We start from the raw sequence: 19,400 nt of genomic DNA, 5'->3' as shown, positions 1-19,400 counted from the left end.
CTGGATGAGCCAAGCTGTAAACTGCTCTCCACTTCTACCACCTTTTATCCAGGGAACACAGGGTGCTTTGCAAACATGAATTCATTGAGACTTCTAACAAACTCGGTGAGGAAGGTAAATATTTTTTTTTTTCTGTTTCACAGCTGAGTAAACTGATAGAGAGGTTAAGAGACTCTTGCTTAAGATCACACAAGAAGTTCATGACAAAGCTGGAAACAGAATCCGGGAATTCTGAAACGCTCTCTATTGCTTTAACCACTGTAATAATTCTAGTTATTCTGTACAGATTATTTTAGATTTTCAAACCATAGCAAACATGAATCATCTCACCCTCAAAACATGCCTAGGAAATATGGTGATTAATATCCCCATTTTACATTTGCCTGAAGCTTCACAGCAAGGCAGAGGCAGAGCTGGGATTTGAATAAAGGAGTTTCAAGTTCAATGCACTAGGCCATGCTGCTTGCATTCCTTCCAAGTTAGAAGCTCAAAAGCCTGGTTTCATTTGCACCCATTTTACACAGGTTTAGCCCTAATGACTTCAATGTCCGTACTCTTTGTTGACCAAACATTGGTGTAGGTAAGATCTGAGATATGGAGACTTTTGCAGCCCTTGTTTTGCAGGACTAATCGATTTTGGGGGGATAAGGCAGGTGAAGATGGGGGTACTATCTTGGGGACGATTTAAAGCAGAAAATGTAGTTGGTTGGAGAAGTGAGTGGGATAAATTGGATGCCTACCATGTATGACAGCGTGCCTTAATCTTGCAACCGTTTACATGTGTGCTTAAACAGAGGCAGCACGGCTTAGTGGACAGAGCACTGACTAGGATTCAGGATACCCGAGTTCTGATCCTACCTGTGTCACTAGCCCGCTGGATGACCTTGGGCAATTCACTTTCCCACTCTGTGCCATCTGTAAAATGGGGATAATGGTACTGAGCTCCTTTGTAAAGCCCTTTGAGATCTACTGATGAAAGGCACTATACAAAAGCTAGGGTTTCTTATCAGAAGTCGTCCCACTGATTTCAATGGGACGGCTCAATGGAATAAAGTAAAGCCCATGCCTAAATGTTTGCAGGGCTAAGGCTAACAGCATGCAATTAGCTGCTTTTCCTCTTCAGGCCCTGAATGAAAAGTTCAATGCTGGGCTCCCCAGAACTCTGATCACATCAAAAAAAAAAGAAAAGGAGAAGATTATTTCCCTCCACTCCCCACCGAGTCTATATCTGTTATTCTGACATTTTATTTATCTCAGACCTAAGCTTATCTTGCTCCTGTAGTAAAAACCATCCTCTTCTCCCAAGTCTCAAAGTGTAATCCTCTTTGTGATCCAAGAGATAACTGAGAGAGGAAGAAAAATAAAACCTCGAATAATTGCTCGGCGTGAGATAATCTTTGCTTCTCCCTCTTTTCTCTTTCTTGAATGAATAAAATAAATAAATAAAACCCAAGAAGGGCGAGACAAGAAAAATCTATGGAGAGGATTATGGTGTAATTAATGCCAGGTCCAGCCAACAAGAAATCTCATTCACTCGCTTCAGAGGCACCGTCTCACTTGCCACCAAGAGCCTATTGATCCACTAAGGGTATGTCTACACTACAGTCGCTAGAGTGGGACAGCTATGACACTGCAGCTGTAGGGCCATATTGTAGACACTTTCTACATTGACGGAGGGGATTTGCCATCAATGTAGCTAATCCACGTCTTTGAGAGGTGGTAGCTAGGTTGACAGAGAATTCTTCCATCAACCTAGCTGCATCTACAACCAGGCTTTAGGCTGACTTTACTACAGCACTCAGGAAGCACAATTTTTCACAGCCCTGAGTGAGATAGCTGGGTAGATCTAATTATTAAGTGTAGATCAGGCCTGAAGCTTAACTTTCAAGAAGAGAGTCACCCTCTTTCCTTGCATCTCCCTTTTGCTGTTTTTCTCACATACGCAAGTCAGCTGCCAATAGCCTTTTTACTCACTGGATTTGTGGCGAGCTCCATACATTATGACTGCAGAAGGAGGACAGGACTGAAGTTAAATCGGCTGAGGAATTCAAAAGAAATGCCATCCTGGCCGATATTAGTATATTTATAAAAAAAATAAATCCGTGTGCTATGGTCAGTAGGCGGTGTGTGTTATAGATTGCTATAGAGTCCAACTGGTCAACAGACTGCTTATGACCATCGATAACTCCTTCGACTGCCGAGTTTATAACTAGAACTGGGCAAATTTTTTCAGCCAAAGCTTTTTTAACATAAAAACACATTTTGAAAATTCATGTCCATTTCTCTGAATGGTTTTGGTTGAAAAAAAAATACTTTAAAAATCTGGAAAAAACCCAATGTTTTGTTTTGACACTTTTTACGTTTCGCTTTTTTTATTCAAAATTACTTTTGTTTTGAAATTTCTTTGCATCTTATTAATGAAAATCTTTCACTTTGTTTGACCAAAAATAATTTTTTGACTTTTCATTTAGGTGAATATTTTAAAAAAAAAATGGTTTCAGCTCGAGCCAACCCAATTTTTGTTCAGTTTTTCAGAACCGTTAGTGAACCAAAAAATCAGTAATCCACATAGCTCTACTTTTAACCAGTTATAACAAACTACTCATAAACAGCTCTACTTATAAACAATTGCTAATCATTTTCCAGCCCTTTATTAATGTACCCTTAATATGTTATATGTTTGCCATGTATCACAGAGAAGACACTTTTCCTAGGTCGTGTGTAGATACAGAAAGACGTGCTTTTCTCTTCTATCTTTTGGAAACAGTCACCGATGTGCCAGAGCAAAGTAAACCAGGGATAGTGTGTTCTTTTATGGGCCAACATCAGCTCTCAAGAAATAAAACAAATCAGAGAAATGAAGGATAATTTTTTCCTCCCTCTTATTTCTATTTTCCTTGATTTTTTTTATACAAGTGTATCAGGTGCTTTAAATAACAAGTGCCCTTCCACCATTTTCTCTCCTGTTACACCAAAAATGGGAAACCTCCAATGGGACCGTCACAAGGATCCTTGCTCACGGCCTCTGGTGAAGCAAAAAAAAAAAAAAACAGATTTCACCAGGAAAGCAGGGGAAAGAAAATAGCAACAAAACATACTTAACACTCGTATGAACATTCTTCCTCTGAGGCTCTCGAAGCAATTGACAAACTCAAGGTTCAAGCCGAAGCCCATTGAAGTCAATGGGAAACATTCCCAGATAGCTCAGAGGCTGAAAAATCTGACGCTGGTGCTCGATGTGCAGGTGAGAGTAACGACGACAATAGAGACAGCAGGATCGCTCCTGAGCTTCAAGTTAAGCACGTGCCTCAGGAGCCCTAGAGAGGACTTTAGCTGTGATCATTGCATAAAACTCACTGACTGCCAATAAGAATTCAGCAGGAGGAAATAAGGTAGCATATGCCCTTAATTAATTAACCCTCCCAAAAGACTACACTCCTGTGAGGTAAATAAATATCCCTATGCCCTTCTAATGAAAGGGTAAACCGAGGCAACAGCAGCTTGCTCATGCACACAGAGCATCTCAATAACAAATTTGGGAAGCAATTCAGGGGCTCACTGCTTTTCTTTTCCCTCCCAGCATATGAGCAGCTTCTGTTGACCTCAGAAAGAGTTACTATCATACAACCAGAGAACTGGGAACCCAGGAGTCTTGACTAACAGGCCATCTAATCTAACCACTAGATGACACTCCCAGTCAAGCAGTAAGTGTAGGCAGACAACTTCATTTCAATGTGCATAATGTGCCTGGCCTATTCATAAACCTCTACAAGAGAAGGAAACATGGAACTGTGAAGTGGTGATCAATCACCCAGTCCTAATAACAATGGATGTAGGCCAGGAAACCCTTACTATTCACTTGAACAGTCCTCAAACACACGAGCACCCCTACAGGCCCTACACATGAGTTACAATAGAACCTCAGAGTTATGAACACCAGAGTTATGAATTGACCGGTCAACCACACACCTCATTTGGAACCAGAAGTATGCAATCAGGCAGCAGCAGAAACACACGCACACACACAAAAAGCAAATACAATACAGCACTGTGTTAAACATAAATGACTAAAAAATAAATAAAGGGAAAGTTTAAAAAAAGATTTGACAAAGTAAGGAAACTGTTTCTGTGCTTGTTTCCTTTAAATTAAGATGGTTAAAAGCAGCATTTTTCTATGCATAGTAAGGTTTCAAAGCTGTATTAAGTCAATGTTCAGTTGTAAACTTTTGAAAGAACCACCATGGTGTTTTTGTTCAGAGTTACAAACATTTCAGAGTGACAAACAAACAACCTCCGTTCCCGAGGTGTCCATAACTGTAGTTCTACTCTAGGATCACTGGGGCAGCTTTGTGGAATGGAGCTCTTGTCATTGCAAACTGAAATCAAGTGTTACAGATCAAAACAGGCGGGTTGCTGGTTGGGTTTTGATCAATTGGTTTATTAATTCTGAAAAGGATTGTGTGTAAAAAAAAAACAAAAACAAAAAAAAAACCCCACCTAAGTGACAGTTACATGAAATGTATTATCTAGCTAGCTGAACAAGACAATCAGACCTCAGTCCCATCATCCCCAAGAATGAGAGAACAAAGGACAAAGAGAGAGAGAGAGACAGAGCGAGAGAGAGCTTAGCTGTGAACCTTCCAGCATGTAAAAAATCCAATTAAATTCAATAAAAGAACTGTACTGGACTGTTCATGTTTAAGTAAGACGGTAATTATTAGCTCAATTTATCTACGTACCTCCAAAGCGAGCTCTCGGTGATGCTCCCCAGGTTGTAGTCATACAGCTTTGTCAGAATTAGAATCACCTGGAGGCAAAAGAAGAAATCATGGTTAGTCTGAAACAATTACAATCTCCTAGAACTGAAATGACCCAAGGGAGGGTTTAGGATTCCTTTAATGGGTGCTTAACATAATTGAATGAATTGTTAAAGCATTTGCCTAAACTGACATGGGAAGTGCTTGCAGATGCTGTATGTTGAACTGAGCAGACCTTTCCCTGTTCAACACTGCTGTACCATTATACGGTGCGTTCTTCCCCCAGAAGGCAAAGCGGGTGACAAAATACACCAGACAAAATAATTTCAGATACAGGAGGATATCTGCAGTATGTGGCAGAAAGAGTGATTGCCTCCCACTGGGATTCCTGAGCATGAGAACCACCAGCCTGTAATGGTGCAGAGGTCCTTCTGGGCCAGGATCTTGTCTTTCATGGTGGTCAGTACCAGAAGAAGATGCAAGAACCCTGAAGAAGGCCAATGTGGGCTAATCTGTCCCCCATGAAGGCCTCATTCTAACTCCTAAAAAGTAGAGAGTGGCTTAAATTCCAAAGCATGAGGTTTTGGATCCCTTCCAACATTGCCTGACAAAAACTTCTGTCAGGCAACCTACTCATACCTTACGGGTCCTTTAACTATGCTGGGTTTTGCTTTAAATTAAGGATTTCTGGGCCAGATCCTTCACCTCTTACTGACATGAGTGCAAATTAGGCATTCATACAAGACTGCCTCCTGGTTTGGGCAATAGTTCCATCCTGTACTCCAGCTTTTGGCCTTTCCTGAAACTAGGACGTGCTAGTACATCTGCACGGATCCATTGCAGGGGAAGAATAGCTGTAATTGAAAGCTAAAGTAGCCAACAGGCTGCAGCAGCTGCACCATGGTCCTGGGAGAGGATTACAAAAAGAACAGTTCCTTGGGCTATGCACAGGGACCAAGATTTAGCCTTGTATCACTGCTCTGTGGGGTAGATATTGTTATAACCACATCACAGATATACAAGCTGAGCCATAGGGAAGTTAAGACCAGAATTTTTAAAAATGGGTGCCCAAAGTTAGGCATCTAAAGCTGAATTTAGACATCTAAATAAGTCATTGGATTCTCAAACTCCCATGAGACTGTCAAGATTACTTGTATGTACTTGTATGTATTTGCTGGTCTTAGTCAGTTGCTTTTGTGAGCCTTTCATACAGCAATAGTGGAGAGAGAAGTCACTTAAACAACAATATGTAAACATGATTGTAAAAGCGCAAAAAACTGGTGGAGGACTATGGGGCAACGGCCAGGCCTGAGACGATATCTAGCTAAAGCTGCTCAGGAAATGGGCTTTGCTCCTGCGAAACATTTTGATTAAACATGAATAAAAGATTTTGTTTTCATCAACACTTTTTCTTCAAAAGTTTTCGGGTTTTTGTCAATCCCCCAACCCCTCCCCCCAAAACAAAGCAAAAAACCGACTGATTTCAGGGGGGGAGGGGTCTGGATTAAGAGTTGCGGGTTTCAGTTGCTGAAAACCAAAAAGGTCCAAGTGTGGCTTGGTCTACACTACCAACTCATGTCAATATCACGACATCGCTCAGGGGTGTGGAAAATCCACACCTGAGCAACGTAGTTATACTGACCTAACCCCCAGTGTTGACAGTCTCGATGGGAGGGCTTGTCCTGTTGAAAAGGCTAGCGCCTCTCAGAGAGGTGAAGTACCCATGTTGACAGGAGAAGCTCTCCTGTTGGCGTAGGTAGCCTCTTCATTAAGTGCTACAGCGGCACGGCTGCAAGTGTAGACAATCGCTTAATGAAAAGGTGTTCACCCACAGGTGATGTGGTGTTTTTGTCTTTTTCATCTTTGTCCTGTCTGAGTCCATTTCGAGTGACTTTCTAGTTTCACCTGTTTAGTTGATATTGGGGCATTTAGTGCATTGGAAGAGGTACACCACATGTAGGACCCATGGATCTTGAAAGGCGTGTTGCGGTCGGTGTTGATCATTGTTACAGTGGAGACATGTGTGCCAGGTTTTGCTTTTGTTGATCTGGCAGCATCCAGTGCCTCTTGGAGTTGGTGTGTCCTGGTCCGTGTGGAGCTTGCTTCTGATGATGAGCTTGGAGAGACTGGGGGAGGGGAGGGTTGTTTGAAGGCCAGAAGAAGAGGTTCAGGAATGATTTCTTTCAGAATCAAGTCTCCACTGAGTATGGGTTGTAGTTGTTTGATGTTACCCCCCCATGGGTTCCAGTGTGGAGTGGCAGATGAGAACTAGGAGTGTGTGGTTGGAGGACATTTTATTTCTGTAGTGAAGCAAGTTCTCTCAGGGTATTTGGGGCAGCCTGTTCCATGATACGATCGACTTGTCTGGTGGAGTGTCCTTGTTTGGTGAAAGCTGTTTTGAATGTGTTAAGGTGTATATCCTGGACTTTCTATTCAGAGCATATTCTGTAGTATCTGTGTGCCTAGTTGTAGATAACAGATTTCTTGATGTGTTTGGGGCGATTCCTGGATCTATGAAGGTAAGTGATCAGTGGGTTTCTTGTACATAGTTGTCTGTAGGGTTCCGTTGTTGAAGCTGATCGTGGTGTCCAGGGAACTGATGCTAGTGTGGGAACATTCTAGAGAGAGTCTCATGGACGGATGATGGCTGTTGAAGTTGTGGTGGAAATCTATGAGGGAGGTTAAGTCATCTGTCCAGAGGATCACAATATCATTGATGTATCTCAGGTATATCACTGGCTTCGTGGTGCATTTGTCCAGAAATTCTTCTTTAAGATGGCCCATGAAGAGGTTGGCATATTGGGAAGCCATCCCAGGGCTGTTCCCATCGTTTGGACAAAGTATTTGTCGTTGAATGTAAAATTGTTATGGGTGAGGATGAAATGGATGAGTTTGGCAATGTGTTTGGGGTGGATATATGAGGGCCATCCATTGCCATGTAAATATTTGTGGCAGGCAGCTATGCCATCATTGTGAGGGATGTACTGTATAGGGAAGTGACATGCATGGTGGCAAGGATGGTGTTTTAATGTTGAGAAGTTTGTGAAGGAAGTCGGTTGTGTCCTGGGGGAAGCTGGCCCATTGTGTGTCAAATGATTGAGGATGGGTTCTATGAGTCCCAATATTCCTTCAGTAAGAGTGCTGTGGCCCACAGCACACTTCTGAAGATCACAGCATGTGGTGTACCTCATCCAGTGCACTAAATGCCCGAACAACAACTATGTGGGTGAAACCAGACCATCACCACACTCTCAAATGAACTCACAGGAAAATGATCAAAGACAAAAACACTATTGCCTGTGGGTGAACACTTTTCACAAAGCCATCACTCTATATCTAACCTATCAGTCCTCATCCTCAAAGGAAACCTACATAGCACTTTAAAAAGACGAGCCTTGGAGCTTAAATTCATAACTTTGCTAGACATGACATCAAGACGTTTCTGCTTTGCTGTAACCTTTGTTCCCTCCAAAACAAAATTTCAGCGAAACTGACACCATTTCACAAAGTATTTCAGTTTCAACAGAACTGCATTTGCTGATGACAAACTGTTGGGTCAAATTTTTTCCAAACCTGTGCTAGGAATTGCTCTGCATTCTACAAATCTGATGCAAAGCGCAAGCGAGTACAATCCCATTTAGGGACGTGGTTCTTTGCTCCTTAATAATATTGTGCTAGCACACGATGGCTCCCAGTGGTGGATGGTAATCTCAATACAAATTATATAAATTCTTTGTCCTACTCCCACCTATGTCAATGGGAATGTATCCACTGATTTCAATGACAACAGGATCTGTTATTTGCAGGCTTGGCAGAATTAATTTTTTTCTTTTATTTTCCTAATAATTTCAACAGCTAATGTTTATTTTAAAACTTTTTTTTCAATTTTTAGCAATTTAAATGTTCACAACTGTTTAAAACCCATGATTGCATGCTTTTTTTTTTTTTTTTTTTTTTTACATTTTCATCTGTTTAAATTTGCACAGTCACAGGAAATTGGGAGGGTCAGACAATTATTTAATTATAGTAGACATTCAGATTCAAAAAGTTAAAGCTTTACAATAATTAAAACACAAATTGTCTACATCACATGTCAAAATATACAAAGTAAATACCCTTAAATCAAACTCTAATGAGTTCTCAAGCAGAATTTTTCTGACTTTGCCTGTATGTAAATTTCTAATGTTATGTATGGAATTATTTTTTTCAGTTTGTGGATGTACGGTGAAATCAGTGTTTACCAACATTTACCGATACAAGTCTAATCCCTCCAAGCCTAGTTATCGGAGAAACACTTTCACATCTGGATCATTATGAGGAGAGCACTTTCAGATCCTTCTTGGGAAGGGACACCATATAAATAGAAGGCATTTTTGTTATTTCATTACTTGGTGAGGTCTATCTAGGTTCTTAGTCTATGCCCATCACTGTGGTATCTGGTCACCTTATAATAGTCAATCAGATTTTATTCTAGAAACATATAGACAACCCCCTGCCATCATAGTAGATGAAAGATTAAAGGACTTATCCAAGGTCACACACTGAATCAGTAGCAGAGCCAAGAAGTGAGGCCAGCATTCCAAATTCCCAGTCCAGACCCTTGACCACAAAACTACTTTTTCTGCCATCTCCTGGTGTAGGGATTCTGACTTCAACACACTTCTGCACAGGATGCTGCACATATAACATGTCCCTTAGGTTTCATCAGAGAACATCTCCACAACAGTCTCTTTTTTCCATTCACTTTACCTCAAGCAGCAGTAATAGGGTTACTCCAAACCAAGACACACAGGCAACATGAACAAGTCACGGTTGGGCAGCAAAATTGCTTATTTATGCCAAATTCCCATATGCATTTTTTGTTAAACTGTTATTTCAATAACCTGTGCAAGACCATCTTTTTTTAAAAAGTATTATTTCTCCTTTTCATTTCATTATTTCTCCTGTTTTCATTTCTTTGTTATTCAGACTGCAAAAGGTTAGTTTGTGTTTAATATCATGGTGGGTTTTGTTGTTGCAGTGGTTGGTTTTTTGCTTTGCTTTCCCGGGCTGTCGCCAGATAGCTTAGAGGAACCTAATGATCAGAGACATGCATATTATGTTGTTCTAAATGTCAGAATATGGGCGGTGATGGAACGCTGTAATGAAATGAAACAGAATGTCTCACCCTTCACATTTGTTTGTTTTTTTCTCTTTCCCACTCCCCACATTTACCAATCAACACAAACTAATAAGGGCAAGAAGAAAAGAACAGCTAAAATAGTGGTGCGTGCAAAATACACACACAGGAGCTGAAAATCTGGTTTTATGCCTGTGAGCTCTTTTAAAAACTGAGATGAAAAGAGAAATGTTCTTTTCAGGGATATAAACTCTGCTATTACAGCCAAAGTTACAGCTTTGCTTTCATGCCCCTGAAGTAAGGTGGTTTTGAAACGGGTCCCTCATCTTTCCCTGTTTAAGGGAAGTGGCACAGGATGCGATGGCCTTCTAGCAGAGGGGGGCTTCGCTCAGGGGCAGCTCTATTCTTTTTGCTGCTCCGAGCATGGCAGTGAGGCAGCCTTCGGTGGTGTGCCTGCGGGAGGTCCACCGGTCCCGCCCTTCGGCGTCCCCGCCACCAAATTGCCACCGAAGCCACGGGACCGGCGGACCTCCCGCAGATGTGCCGCTGAAGGCTCCCTGACTGCCGCCCTCGTGGTGACCAGCAGACCGCCCCCGGCACGCACTTGGTGCGCTGGTGCCTGGAGCCGCCCCTGGCTTCGCTCCACCCGTAACTAATTAGCTGCACACCAGGTGATGTTTTTGAGGCCCAAACACAGGTGATGGCCTGCAGCGCATCTGGTCCTCAAATGACAGGGCAGCAAGCAGATCAGTTAGAAAACTTCCATTTTGGTTGAAAAGCCATCGTACCTCACAACTCAGAGTGTTTTCATGAACAACATTTCAACCAACTCTACATTTTTCAAACTTGGGAGCCTAGAGTGAATTGCCAACACTTCCTAAAGAGCCCAGTTGTGTTGGACACCTTGGATTTTGGGTCCTCAACCAGACATACACCTTAAAAGGGCCTGATTTTCAGAGGCTAAGCACGCAGCACTTTCTGAAAATCAGGCCTTTAAATTGTCCCCGGTTTGGGAGCACAAAATCACTAATAACTTTGGAAAATCTTGGCCTAAATCTACTCACCCAAATAACAGTGGCTGGCAGTGGTGGCTAATGACTTTTTTGAGAAGTGATGGACCTATCACAAAGTCTCAAATTCCAGTATATGTCCATTTCCTTGCAGTCTTGGCCAGGGGAGGTGCGTGTGTGGGAGGGGGGGGGGGGGGGAGGGACTCTGCTTTGCCCAGCCAGGGCCACAGTTTCCCCTTGCACCTTGTGACTGCAGTATCCAGCGTCACTGGCCCTGCGGCAGTGCAAGTTTCCCTGTGCAGCTCTGCTGTCACAGCTTCTCTCACCAGTCAGGAGTGTAGGAAGCATGCCTGGGCCAGAAACGTTCAGCCGTGGGCAGGGGTGAAAGTAAGTTAAAGGACTTGCCGGTACGCCGGAGTCCTGAGCAGGGGTGTGGCCTCAACCGGAAGAGGCGGGGCCTCAAATCACCCCTGGGGCTGGGAGCCCTGGGGCCTTTAAATCACCCCTGGGGCTACCAGCTGCAGAGACGGCTGGGAGCCCCAGGGCTTGGGGCGATTTAAAGGGCCTGGGGCTCTGTCCACCGCTACCACAGCGGAGCTCCAGGCCCTTTAAATCGCCGACGGAGCCCTGTCGCCACTACCCCGGGGCTCCGGCAGCCGGGCTCAGGCGGCAATTTAAAGAGCCCAGGGTAGCGGCGGCAGGGCTCCTGTGAGGATTTAAAGGGCCAGGGTTCCCTGCAGTAGCAGGAGCCCCTGTGCCCTTTAAAGCGCCGCCCGAGCCCTGCTGCCAGAGCCCTGGGGTAGGGCGGCAGGGCTCCGGCGGTGATTTTAATGGCTGGAGCCCTGGGCCCTTTAAATCACTGCCCGAGTCCTGCCGCCGCTACCCCAGGGCTCCAGCAGCGGGGCTCGGGAGGCGATTTAAAGGGCTCTGGGCTGCGACTGCTGCAGGGCGCCCCAGACCCTTTAAATCGCCAGCCTGGGGAAGCCAGTCCGGTCCAGCACAGCGTACCGGCTCTTGCAGGTACGCCGTACTAGACCGTACTGGCTTACTTTCACCTCTGGCCGTGGGGTGGCCTATCCCGCAGCTGGGGGCTTGTCCTCCTCCTTGCAGTCCTGGCCAGGGGTCTCTGTTCCAGTGGGCCAGGAAGACTGCAGGCTCCCGCACACCTTGCATTCTGGTGTCTTTGGCCCCTTGGCTGTGCCGCTGTGTCAGTGCTGAGAAGAAGCCCCCTCCAGGCCCGCTGTCAGAACCGGCCATAGCTATTGCAACTCTGCCGCAGCCTCACCAAGCCGTGTCTACCACGGCAACACGCTCATACAGTGACTCCTGGGCATGGGAGATTGCCATGGTAACAAGGCAGCATCCCAAGGCACTATGACCTGTACTGGGATTTGAGCCTCATCCGCAGCAGCACACTTTCTGGCTCCGCATTGCACTATGGAGATGGGAGAGAGAGGGAGTAACGTGACAGACAGGGCCGTAGCAACAAAGAACGTGGCCCCCTCCAAACATACGTCCGGGCGGGGCCCCTTACAATGCAGAAACTGGAATGCGGTATTTATTTTGCCACTTTTAGGGGCCCCCTTCCTTGCGGGGCCCCCTCCGGTCGGAGGGTACGGAGGACGCTCGCTACGCCTCTGGTGACAGATTTAAAGTGTGTGTGGGCTTGTGTTGCTTATTGAATAGGTACACGCTTAACTGTCCTTAAAAACCTGTATATAGACAAAAAACGTCACAAGGCCTGCTCTGAATTACTTAAAATCCAAATGGACAAGAGATTGGCAGCCTCTTCCTCTCACATTTGTGCCTAGCATCAACCTTGTTTTATACTGTTCTGCTGCAAATTAATTTGTTGAGGTTCTAACATGGGCACCTATCACCCCGGTAGCTTGTTTTTAGCTCAAGGTGTAACTTAAGAGTTGCCCCTAACCCAGCTCCCTTCCACACAAACAAATCTCCAGTTCAAGTGAAGTGGTGCTTCAAATGCAATCTAGCTAGCACATTTAAGGTGAACGCCAAGGGAGTGAGTTGAAGCTTGAGTACTGCTAGCTACCAGCTCCGGTTAGCACAACTCACCAGAGGCTAATCATAGAATAACAGGGTTGGAAGGGACCTCAGGAGATCATCTAGTCCAAACCCCTACTCACAGTAGGACAAATCCCCAGACATTTTTTTTTTTTTTAATAATACCCCAGGTCCCTAAGTGGCCCCCTCAAGGATTGAACTCACAACCCCTGGGTTTAGCAGGCCAATGCTCAAAGCACTGAGCTATCCCTCCCCCCATAATCCAATCCCTCTGTGCAGCTCAAGTGGTGTTGTGCAGTTGCTCTCATTCAAGCTAGGGTAGGTCGAGTGGAGCAACTGGAGCTATCTGTTGCCATGAAGACAAGTCAAAGGTGCTTTTGTTTTTCCAAGCTACAGGGTGTTCTTCTGCAGGCTATTTTTTAGTCTTTCACAATTGTAGTTACATCTTCACTGCATAGTGAACTGGAGTGATCGGCACTTGGGTCGAAGCACAAGAGTTAGCCTATCCCAGATGTGGACGTGCCCCCCCCAGGGCAAAGCCTTACACACGTTACTATCCCCTCATTGTTTCTGCCCTCACCTGGTGTGGCTGGGGGCGTATCCCATGCTTCTTTGAACTGAGATGCTCTAGGACACTTTCCCAGTCAGCTTTTTCAACTGCAAGAAAGGACTTGTCTGACCTTTAGGGGGAATTGTGGGAATAAATTGCAGGACTATCAGTCCTCAAGTGATTTAGCCTGCATCCTCACTGCACAACGAGTGGGTTTCGGGACAGTGAAAGCAGTTCCTTGGGTCTCACCTGTACTCCCAGCCAGGCAGGTTAGCCAGGGCTTAAAGCACCCACAAACCCAGGTCACAGGTTTTCTGTGTGGATGGTAGGGGGCAGTTGGGCTAAAGCCCTGGTAAACTTTGCAGTAAAGACATGTCCTGCATGGCAGGGATGAGAAAAGGAAACACTGTTAAACCATGTCTAAGGCCTTGTCTAAAATTGTGGCAGCAGGTACGATATCTGTAGCTACACACTGCAGTGCATAGCTACATGCAGCAGTGAAATGTTCTGTCAGCGGGGAGGCAGCCGGGAGTTGCCAGAGCCTTTTCCCGCTGTCTCTCCCCGGCCGGAGCTTTTGCCCATGGCTGGAGCCTTTCGCTGCAGCAGGGAAAGGCTCCGGCCGTGGGGAAGAAGCCGGACACTACATTGCTAACAGTAGCAGTGTAGACAGGGGAGGCATTGCATGGTTGTGTAGAGAGCCATGCAGAGTATATATCCTAGAATTCTGCTCTCTCTCTATTTTACTCACCTACGCAGTGCCTCACAGTCTACACGGATATTTATACGTGTGGTAGCTGGGTATGCAGTGTCTGTACTCCAGATGCCACCATAACCGTAAACCTACTCTATAGCACCACTACTAAGGACCCACTGTGCAAAAAAGTCCCTGCATCCTCAAACTTAACCTTATTTCGACAAAAAGTTCCTTCCGGTTGGAGACATTTGATCATCTCTATCAAAGGTCAGCAACCTTTCAGAAGTAGTGTGCCGAATCTTCATTTATTCACTCTAATTTAAGGTTTCGCATGCCAGTCATACATTTTAACATTTTTAGAAGGTCTCTTTCTAGAAGTCTATTAGATATAACTAAACTATTGTATGTAAAGTAAAAAGGTTTTTAAAATGTTTAAGACGCTTCATTTAAAATTAAATTAAAACGCAGAGCCCCCCGGACTGGTGGCCAGGACCCAGGCAGTGTGAGTGCCACTGAAAATCAGCTCGCGTGCCGCCTTCGGCACACATGCCATAGGTTGCCTACCCCTGATCTATATTCTCACCAATCCCTCAGCTCCTGACTGCAAATGTCTTCCACTTATACAGCACAACAGGATTTTATAGCAACTTTTATAGCTCTGTGGTGGGAAGGCTTCTTCAAACTCATAGACTCATAGACTTTAAGGTCAGAAGGGACCATTATGATCATCTGGTCTGACCCCCTGCATGCTGCAGGCCACAAAGCCGTCCCTACCCCTTCCCTTGACTCTGCTGTTGAAGTCCCCAAGTCCTGAGGCTCGGTGACTTCAATTGCCAGAGAACCCTCCTGCCAGCGATCCCTGCCCCATGCTGCGGAGGAAGGCGAAAAACCTCCAGGGCCTCTGCCAATCTACCCTGGAGGAAAATTCCTTCCCGACCCCAAATATGGTGATCAGTAAAACCCCGAGCATGTAGGCAAGAGTCTCCAGCCTGACCCTTGTTACCCATTATACTATTTACCTGCCATGGCTCAGTATTCCTTGGCTAAAATCATGTTTTTCCATTAAACCATTCCCTCCATAAAATTATCCAACTTAATCTTAAAACAGAAGAAACCAATCAAATAAAGTCTGTTATAACTTCCAGGGGATTGGCTGTTACAAGCTATTGTGACTAGACTGACCTAAAACTGTGTCAGGAAGAGGCACCCTACAGGATCCAAATGCTGACTCCAAAAGGCACAACAGGCCCCCTATTTGGGTAGATATAAACAGAAACTTTTCCTTAAACTTATCAGCCTTCTATACACTAATACAGTCTGTACCTGCTTAAGCAGTGGGTCCAGCTGCACCAGAAGTGACCATGGAGTTAAAAATGGTTCAGCCCTCTTTTATGCTAGTATTTAAACTGCACTCTAGTGGATAGGGGAGTGGGATCCAGGAGACCCAGATTCTGTCCCTGCTGTTGATGCCCATGACCCAGTGGAGCTGGGGATGAGGGGTTTGGGGTGTGGGAGGAGCTCAGGACTGGGGCAGAGGGTTGGGGTGGGGCCAGGAATGAGGGGTTCAGGGTTTGGGGGGGGGCTCAGGGCTGGGACAGGGGTCAGGGCTCTGGGCTGGCAGTGCAGGTTCTGGGTTGGAGCCGGGGAGGAGGAGTTTGGGGTGCAGGAAGGGATTCCAGATTTGGGGTGGGGCTGGGGCAGGGGATTGGGGCACTGACTTACCTCCAGCAGCTCCCAGTCAGCAGCACAGCTGGGGTGCAGAGGGATGCTTCCCACCTGTCCTGGCACTGCGGACCGCGTTGCACCCCGGAAGCAGCCAGCAGCAGGTCCAGCTCCTAGGCGGAAGCGCGCAAGCAGCTTCGCACGACTCTTGCCTGCAGGCACCGCCTCCCCAGGTCCCATTGGCCAGGAACTGGCCAATGGGAGTGCGGAGCCAGTGCTGGGGGTAGGGGGATCCCTGTGGCCCACCGCCTAGAAGCTGGACCCACTACTGGCCACTTCCAGAGCGCAGCGCAGTGTCAGAACAAGTAGGAACTAGCCTGCCTTAGCTGGACAGCACTGCTGACGGGACTTTTAATATCCCAGTCGGCGGTGCTGACCAGAGCGATCCAGTGCCTTATATGCCATGACCCAGTACTGGGTCGTGACCCAAAGTTTGAAAAACGCTGGTCTAGTTAGTATTGATCACACTATCATGACCAGGTATGCAATATATTCCACTAGGGGGCAGCCAAAATCAACATAGCTGACCTGCACATGTGTTTCTGGCTGTTCACGGTCCTGTGAATCCCATAGTAAACTATGGAGACCAATTCTGTGCCACTCTCAGCAATAAAATATGCCAAAACTCAAATACACCACTGAAAGCTAGTTTGCAAATAAGTTTTCAAAAGCATGCTGGTCGTCTATGATCATGCAGCTTTCTGAATGACTTGAAGTTTTCATACATTGCATTTTAATAGCCCAAATTCTCAGTATGGGCTGTATAGTTAGTTGCGTATGTCATCCAATCAGAGAACCGAAACAATACCACCTGACTTATGTAACTCCCCCCCACAGCATGTGTTTTGAAGTTTGAAAAAGAAAACAAACATTCTCAATGAGCTGTTTTGGCAGTCTGTTGACACAGGGATTTTCAAAGAAATTCACAAATGATTCTGAATAATTAATTCAGCCGAGAATTTCATATTCTGCTAATCAATAGCAAAAAAGACATAATCCAAAGAACTCAGCATTTGGGGCAAATGGTGCAAACCTCATCCAACACAATATTCTTATTTAATATTTTTAGAACAGTCAAAAAGCCAGGATCAGGAACCCACAGTGGTAGATGCCGTACAAACACCTAAAAAGACCACAGTGCCTGCTTTAAAGATCCTTCCATCTGATTTCTCCCTCCCCCCCCCGAGGGAGAACTACACACATTTAGAACTACTCATCAGGCCTTCTATCCCTTAACAGAAACATCACCCACCAGGAGAAGAGAGAGAAAGAACAGCAGTCAATGTAGCACTTTAACCACAAGAGCATCCTTCTTCTCTTTGGGTTTGTGTACACTTCAAGCTGGGTATGTAATTCTCAGCTCAAAGATACATTTATTTGCACTAGTTGTGATAGAGCTTGTGTACTGAAAATAGAATGTAGCCAGTGCAAGCCGTGGGAGGAGCTAGCTACCTGAGTATCTTCCCAGCATCTCCGAAAGGTATGTATTTGGAGTGGCTAGCCTCTCCCCTGCTATTTTTAGCATGCTAGCTTGATTGTAAATACAGCACGTAGTATCTCCTCGAGTTGGGAATTACATACCCAGCTCAAAGCGTACACCTACCCAAAGAGAAGGAGGATGGCTGTGTGGTTAAAGCACTGGACTGATTCAGAAAACCTGAGTTTAATTCTTGGCTCTGCCACAGCCTTCTTTGGGTGAGTCTCCATCTCTCTGCACCTGAGCTCCATAGGACAATACTTCTATTAATGGATGTATATACAATGCTTAGCACAAAGGGACCCCAAGCTTGGGTGGGGCTTCTATGTACAGCTGAGTGGGAAATCGCTTTCTTGTCCTGTGAAATTTTTGCAATTCCACATATTTTCCCTTTCTGTTCTGCAGCAGGACAAATCAGAGCTTTTGACGTTTTTTTAAATGAAAAACAAATAAACAGAGGATGACGCTAGAATAGCCAAAGCTGAGTTACTCGGGCCCTCACTTAGGATGTAGGAGCCCCAGGTTCAAGTTCCTGGTTTGAATTAGGCAGAACTGAGATTTGAATTTAGGTCATCCACATCCTCACTGAGTGCCCTAACCACCAGATTATTTGTGTCACGCTCTCTCTCTCTGGTTCTGACCAGAAATTCCATCTTGGACCCGAGAAACCTCTTGACTAAAATTTTGGTGAATTTGGTACATGCCAGAAAAAAATTTCAGTTTCGATGAATCAGCATTTTCCGACAAAAAACAGTTTTGTTGAAAAATTCCCAATCAGCACTAGTTGTGTGTGCTACCATACTACAAATAATTAACAAAGATCATCATGCGTATGAGAGAAGCAGTTAAAAGGAAGGATCCAGAAAATTAGTTGCCATGAGGGCCAGAAGCAGAGACCCTTGGATTCCCAAAGTAAAGGCACAATAGCTTTCGTTTCACTGGCAGAACGTCACATCTGGGGATGATGGAGACACAAATTGTAGACGCCTGTCTGTCTTCTTGAAGCATATTAACGCAATAGAATGCAGTGAAGAATGTAGCAGACTGCTTTTCACAGACAGTCTCAATGGGTAGACTATCACAAACTGTCTATGATTTTCTTGATGCTTAATGTCTGTTAGCATAAGAATTAAATATATGCATCAAGAGGAGAATACACCCTTCTGTTTATTCATTTCATTGTATATCAACATGGGCCTTTGGGGGATTATTTCTGAATTAAAATCAGAGCAGGCTGAACCCAGAAAGCATTTTGAACAAAATTTCTGTGTCAGTCAACAACTTTAACTCAATGTACAATTACTGGTGGTGCTTTAGTGTGGATACACAGCAAGGGTGAAAGGTTCAATTAGAGAAAAACGCCAAGCTGATATGTCCCCTAACTGCTCTGTAATGCAACTGCAGCCTTGACAGCAATTCAGTGGTCTTTGTGCTTTGCTGGGGAGTGACGATTTTATATGCGGAGTGGAAAATTTTGAAGTGAAATTGGAAAGTCTGCATTCTCATATGAAAATACACCTACGAGGAGCAATTCAAACACCAAATTTATGAGCAAACCAGACTGCCCCTCTTGCCACCGGCAGCTAAAAGAAAACAGCACGCAGATCTCCAAAGAAAATGGTATAAAGAAACATTTTGAAAATGTACACCCTGTTTGTGAGCATCATACTTTGCAGGGTGTATTAGTAGCTGTGCCTCGCAGGAAGACCCAGAGTATTTATTGAAGGGGTTAGTAGCACCCATAATCTCCAAACATACAGCATCTCCCCTGCCGGCAATCAAACCCCCAACCATGAGCGCCAGACATAATTCATCCGATCCTTTCTGCAGAAGAAATGGAAAAAATATCGCAAAGCCAGTTGCATGGATAAAGGTTGAAGCAAAAGACCTTCCTTGGGAAAGGGACTAGCAGTGAAAAATCACCCCGGATTAATGTGAGATATATAATGCGTCACAGACTGCTTATTCTGAAATGTACTACAGCACATAAAAGTGAAAAATTAGCATGCAATGAATAATTTATTTAGCACTTTACTGTTGCTTAAA

The 19,400-nt window shown here is 44.8% G+C and overlaps 1 protein-coding gene across 2 annotated transcripts in view; it reads right to left on the bottom strand.

Annotated features, from left to right (window-relative positions):
• Positions 1 to 19,400, bottom strand: part of SORCS1 (sortilin related VPS10 domain containing receptor 1) — a 417,040-nt gene that overhangs the window by 289,211 nt on the left and 108,429 nt on the right. For both annotated transcript variants that reach the window (XM_054033265.1, XM_054033266.1), the window contains exon 2: positions 4,740 to 4,807. In XM_054033265.1, the coding sequence (XP_053889240.1) occupies positions 4,740 to 4,807 (68 nt within the window). The remainder of the gene's footprint in view (positions 1 to 4,739; positions 4,808 to 19,400) is intronic.

This window comes from Malaclemys terrapin, chromosome 7, assembly GCF_027887155.1.
Source record: "Malaclemys terrapin pileata isolate rMalTer1 chromosome 7, rMalTer1.hap1, whole genome shotgun sequence".
NCBI lineage: Eukaryota > Metazoa > Chordata > Testudines > Emydidae > Malaclemys > Malaclemys terrapin.
This window is presented reverse-complemented; position numbering and strand designations above follow the sequence as displayed.